The sequence below is a fragment of the Littorina saxatilis genome, linkage group LG11 (assembly GCF_037325665.1).
Source record: "Littorina saxatilis isolate snail1 linkage group LG11, US_GU_Lsax_2.0, whole genome shotgun sequence".
Taxonomy (NCBI): domain Eukaryota; kingdom Metazoa; phylum Mollusca; class Gastropoda; order Littorinimorpha; family Littorinidae; genus Littorina; species Littorina saxatilis.
The window spans coordinates 8,782,932-8,788,849 of NC_090255.1; the positions used below are offsets into that span (position 1 = coordinate 8,782,932).

The 5,918-nt window shown below is 41.7% G+C and overlaps 1 protein-coding gene across 2 annotated transcripts in view; it reads right to left on the minus strand.

The window, feature by feature from the left end:
• Positions 1-5,918, minus strand: part of LOC138979682 (probable methyltransferase-like protein 24) — a 30,599-nt gene that overhangs the window by 8,765 nt on the left and 15,916 nt on the right. For both annotated transcript variants that reach the window (XM_070352400.1, XM_070352401.1), the window contains exons 2-3: positions 657-786; positions 1-3 (exon numbers count right to left, since the gene is read on the minus strand). The exon at positions 1-3 is cut by the window's left edge and continues 72 nt beyond it. In XM_070352400.1, coding sequence (XP_070208501.1) covers positions 1-3; positions 657-752 — 99 coding nt within the window. In that variant the 5' untranslated portion in view covers positions 753-786. The remainder of the gene's footprint in view (positions 4-656; positions 787-5,918) is intronic.

Here is a 5,918-nt window from a genome sequence, read left to right on the forward strand (position 1 = left end):
GCCCTGAAATCATTGACAACAAACATTCCTTTTCGGAATTTTCGAAATGACAATTTTGGGAAAAGAAAGGCTGAGAATGAGAAAGAAATGTTAACGTAGCCTATCACTTGCGCTTGTGAGTGTGTGTGTGTGTGTGTGAGGCTGCAGACAGACAGACCGGTAAAGGTAAGTGAGCATACAAACACAGTGACCGAGAGGCATGATGGCATAGACACAGTGACAGACGGACAAACAGACAGGCAGGCAGGCACACACACACACAACACACACACACACACACACACACACACACATATTATATATACACACCTACACACACACACCCAACACCACCACCACCAACTCACGCACGTGCACTCTCTCTCTCTCTCACACACACACACACTACACACACACACACACACCACCACCACCATTCTGTCTCTCTCTCTCTCAAACACACACACACACACATATACAAACAAAAATATACAAACACACACACCACACTCGCAAACACCCTCATCCCCAAACCCACCCATCTCCGGACCCCTCCAAACCCCACCCATCGCCCCTTACACGTATTTAATAATAATTTATTATATGCCGGAACCACTATAGGTACTGCACTTGTGGTCAAAGGGAAACAACTGCATATTAGCCCCCATAACACTTACCGAATAGAAGATGACGACGGCAAGAAATAATAGCACCAGCACCCCCAACGCCATCACCACGCCATTGCGTCCGCTCGTTCTAAAGATATTCATCATGCACTCCTCTGTTAGTTGGCGTCAGTTTCGGTATCTGCAGCATTGAATGGATGGATCAATGAATAAATCAGTCAGCCAATCAATCAATCCATCCATGAATCAATCCATCCATCTATCCATCAATAAAATCAACGAATCAATCAGTCAATCAACCAATCAATGATTTTCGTTTCGTTTTAGTTCAGTTCATACTTTCGGCTTGGATAGGAGATCAATCAATCAATATGAGGCTTATATCGCGCATAATCCGTGAACTGCCACCGAAGAAACATGATCATAAGTTTGTGGAGTTACTGTACGTGTGAACTGCCACCGAAGAAACTTAATCATAAGATTGTGGAGTCACTGAATGTGTGAACTGCCACCGAAGAACCATAATCAGCGAGAAGATTGTGTGAGACGTAGACGTCGTCAATTTAAGTATTACGCGACAAGTGATGTGCGTAACATGACACTGTGGTAAACAGGAACTTTAAACGTTAGCAGAATTGTGTGGATCGAGAACATTCATCTAACGTGAGACAGTTAGTCTCAGACGTGTGTTAAGATATTATTCTTCTTATATATGAATGAACGTGATCTGTAGAATGCATGAGAAATAACATTTTTGTATTGTTGTGTTGAATTTGCATTACAGGTACGAGGGCAAAGGGCATTGAGAGTGTTTCGTTTTTTGTGCTTTGTCTGAGTGTTGTGTGCGAGTAACCGTGGATAGTAAACAGAGTAGAGCACGCATATTTTCTATACACACACACACTTACCTGAAAATTCATCCGTAACAAGGCGCTCTGCAATGATGCCGTGTGAGATGAAATTTTATACGGCCAGTAGATTGCAGCCATTTCGGCGCATATTTACCTTTCACGGCCTATTATTCCCTGTCACACGGGTATAGGTAGACAATTATTAACTGTGCCTAAGCAATTTTGCCAGGAAAGACCCTTTTGTCAATCGTGGAATCTTTAACGTGCACACCCCAATGTAGTGCCGAAGAGAGCCTGCACACAAAGTTGACTCTGAGAAATAAATTTCCGCCGAACGTGGGTTTGAACTCACGCTGAGAGCGGCCAACTGAATACAAATCCAGCGCGCTACCAACTGAGCTATATCCCCGCCAAGAGAGAACAAGAACAAGAACAAGAACAAATCTTTAATTGTCTAAGGCCACAGCCCCTTACAATAGTGGTTAAAATAACAGCAATAGTATCTGCACAGTTATAAATTATAGTCACGCATAAAATTCAACAAATACATTAAAACCCTGATGACATATCACTGAACCTCATTTATAAGGGTTCGTCTCTTCTGTAGCATGAAGAACACAAATCTGCTGAAGCTGTTCATCACATTTTCCTCATTACTGCCACAGAAATACACAAGTTGTTGTTGCAGCGTCTTAGAGTTCGAGATTTTCAAATACTTTGCTCGAAGGTCTTGATAAAAAGGACATAAAAATACAACATGGTGTTCATCTTCTTTATCAGCTGTACAGAGAGGACAGTTTCTTGTCGTTTGGTTTGGTGCGTATCGAAACTTGTGAGCGTTGATTTCGGATACTCCTGCGCGGAAACGAGAAAGAGCAACTCTGTACTTAATATCTTCGATTAATTCAATGTATTTCTCTTTTTCCAAGCATGTTTTGTAACAATTATAAATGTCAAAACGTTCACTGCATTCTAAAAAGGAGAACCATTCTTGACAAAAACAATCTTGTAAACGTCTTTTAAACTCTTGTAAGAAACACTTCTCATTCCCAACAGTTCCGTACATCCAGAGAGAGAGAGAGAGAGAGAGAGAGAGAGAGAGACAGACAGACAGACAGACAGACAGACAGACGGAGACAGACAGACACACTGAGACAGACAGAGAGAGACACAGAGGCACATAGACAGACTAACCCAAGAAAACAGAGACAGACACAGACAGACAGACAGAGACAGACAGGCAGACAGACAGGCGGAGACAGACAGAGAAAGACACAGACACAGGCACATAGACAGACTAACCTAAGAAAACACAGACAGACAGACAGACATACACAGACACAGACAGACAGACGGACATACAGGAAAACCTGAGAAAGAAAAATCTACTGAAAAATTCTTCCGAACAAAACAAAGAAGGCAAAATAAGTAAATGGTAAAGTTAGTCTAACGTACCGCACATTCACCCAACACGCTGTCTCAGCCTGCACTGATCGGTACAGTTCATGTCGGACGAACACCATTTTATCACGACTTTAAACTACAACACGTGCATCCCGGACCTCTCGTCTCAAGTGCAGTGACGTCAGTGGTGGTAAGACGTCGGCCTTCTAATCCGGAGGTCGTGAGTTCAAATCCCGGTCGCTGCCGCCTGGTGGGTTAAGAGTGGAGATTTTTCCGATCTCCCAGGTCAACTTATGTGCATACCTGCTAGTGACTTAACCCCCTTCCGTGTGTACACGCAAGCACAAGACCAAGTGCGCGCGGAAAAGATTCTGTAATCCATGTCAGAGTTCGGTGGGTTATAGAAACACGAAAATACCCAGCATGCCTCCCCCGAAATCGGCGTATGGCTGCCTGAATGGCGGGGTAAAAACGGTCATACACGTAAACATCCACTCGTGCTAAAAACATGAGTGAACGTGGGAGTCTAAGCCTATGAACGAAGAAGAAGAAAGCGTACTCTGACTTGGCACATTCATATACCCCGTTCATTCCTAGAAACACACTTCCGCTTGTGACCATTTGCCCTTAAACGACCACCCCAAGGAAAAATCAACTAGGTTATTTCTTAGGATTCATTTTTCAAGAGCGACCACCAGTCCATAAGGACAACGTTTGGTTGCAGGGGTGTTGCCAGACATTCTCATGTTGGGACATTTGGCCGAAACTGTCAGAAAGCTTTAGGACATCTTGGAAAATGTTCGGCTCTTATTTTGGCTCATACAAAGTCACCGCAACATTGAAGCACAAGACTCAAGAGGGGAACACCAATACATACAATCATTGTCTTAGGAACACAGATTACAGGGGCGGAGCAGTTAAGCCAGAGGGGGGGGGGGTACAACCTGGAGTCCAGGGTCCCGTTGGGGGGTCTGGGGGGCAAAGCTCCCCTGAAGCTGAAGAATGTTAGCTATTTTATAAACAATTTGTGGCTTATCCTTGATTTTAAACATGATCAACTGGTGTCAGCAGCCACTCATTATTTCTTTTAACGTTAGTATTAAATAATGGCAATTTATCTTCACTGATATCCGCTCTCGACATCATAATTATAGTATGGTTAGAAGGAAGACGTGTCGCATACTGTGACAACTAAACAATTAACTCTTCCCCCGGCTTTACAGACAGAAAAAGAAAAACAATTCAGACAGACGGGGGGGGGGGGGGGTGGGAGGGGGGGGGAACCCCTGTAACACCCCCTGGATTATATGTTGCTGATTTAATTACATCAGACATAGTACAGCGCACCTATGATTGCTGCTTACTTGATGCTCACAATAATGACCATAGATTTGACTTATATCACAATGCACAGTACCAACCAAGAAAAAACACATGAAAAGTCCCGGTGAGAAACTGGAACAATTAATTTTTTTTAGAGCGATTCAGACTAAACTACTGGACCAATCTTTATGACATTTTACATGAGAGTTCCTGGGAATGATATATCCGGCTTTTTGTAAAAGTTGAGGCGGCACTGTCACACCCTCATTTTTCAATCAAATTGATTGAAATTTTGGCCAAGCAATCTTCGACGAAGGCCGGACTTCGGTATTGCATTTCAGCTTGGTGGCTTAAAAATTAATTAATGACTTTGGTCATTACAAATCTGAAAATTGTAAAAAAAAAAATAATTATAAAACGATCCAAATTTACGTTCATCTTATTCTTCATCATTTTTTGATTCCAAAAACATATAAATATGTTATATTTGGATTAAAAACAAGCTCTGAAAATTAAAAATATAAAAATCATGATCAAAATTAATTTTTCGAAATCAATTTAAAAACACTTTCATCTTATTCCTTGTCGGTTCCTGATTCCAAAAACATATAGATATGATATGTTTGGATTAAAAACACGCTCAGAAAGTTAAAACGAAGAGAGGTACAGAAAAGCGTGCTATCCTTCTCAGCGCAACTACTACCCCGCTCTTTTTGTTAATTTTACTGCCTTTGCCACGAGCGGTGGACTCACGATTCTACGAGTATACGGTCTTGCTGAAAAATTGCATTGCGTTCAGTTTTATTCTGTGAGTTCGACATCTTGACTAAATGTTGTATTTTCGCCTTACGCGACTTGGTTTTTTTTATGGACCCCGTCACACGGCTCTACGTTTTTACGACGACCATGCCGATCACTCCGATTTGAAAAAGTTATCAAGTCGGGGCTCGCCGTAAAAATCCAGCACATGGCAAATCAAAACAAGTCGCGTAAGGCGAAATTACTACATTTAGTCAAGCTGTGGAACTCACAGAATGAAACTGAACGCACTGCATTTTTTTTTACAATGACCGTAGTCCGCCGCTTGTGCAAAACGGAGTGAAACTGATGAGCCTGTTTAGCACGGTATTGGTTTCGCTGTGCTACATAGCACGCTTTTCTGTGCCTCTCTTCGTTTTAACTTTCTGAGCGTGTTTTTAATCCAAACATATCATATCTATATGTTTTTGGAATCAGGAACCGACAAGGAATAAGATGACTTTGGTTTTAAATCGATTTCGGAAATTTAATTTTGATCATAATTTTTATATTTTTAATTTTCAGAGCTTGTTTTTAATCCAAATATAACATGTATATGTTTTGGAAATCAGAAAATGACGGAGAATAAGATGAAATTGTTTTTGGATCGTTTAATAAAAAAATAATTTTAATTACAAGTTTTCGATTTTTAATGACCAAACTCACTCATTAGTTTTTAAGCCACCAAGCTGAAATGCAATACCAAACCCCGGCCTTTGTCGAAGATTGCTTCGCCAAAATGTCAATTAAGTAGATGTGCAACGCCAAGGCACTGCATACCCCAGCGAAAGACAAACCTCTCTCTCTCTCTCTCTCTCTCTCTCTCTCTCTCTCTCTCTCTCTCTCTCTCTCTCTCTCTCTCTCTCTCACACACACACACGAACACACACACAGACATACACACACACAGACATACACACACACACACGCACACACC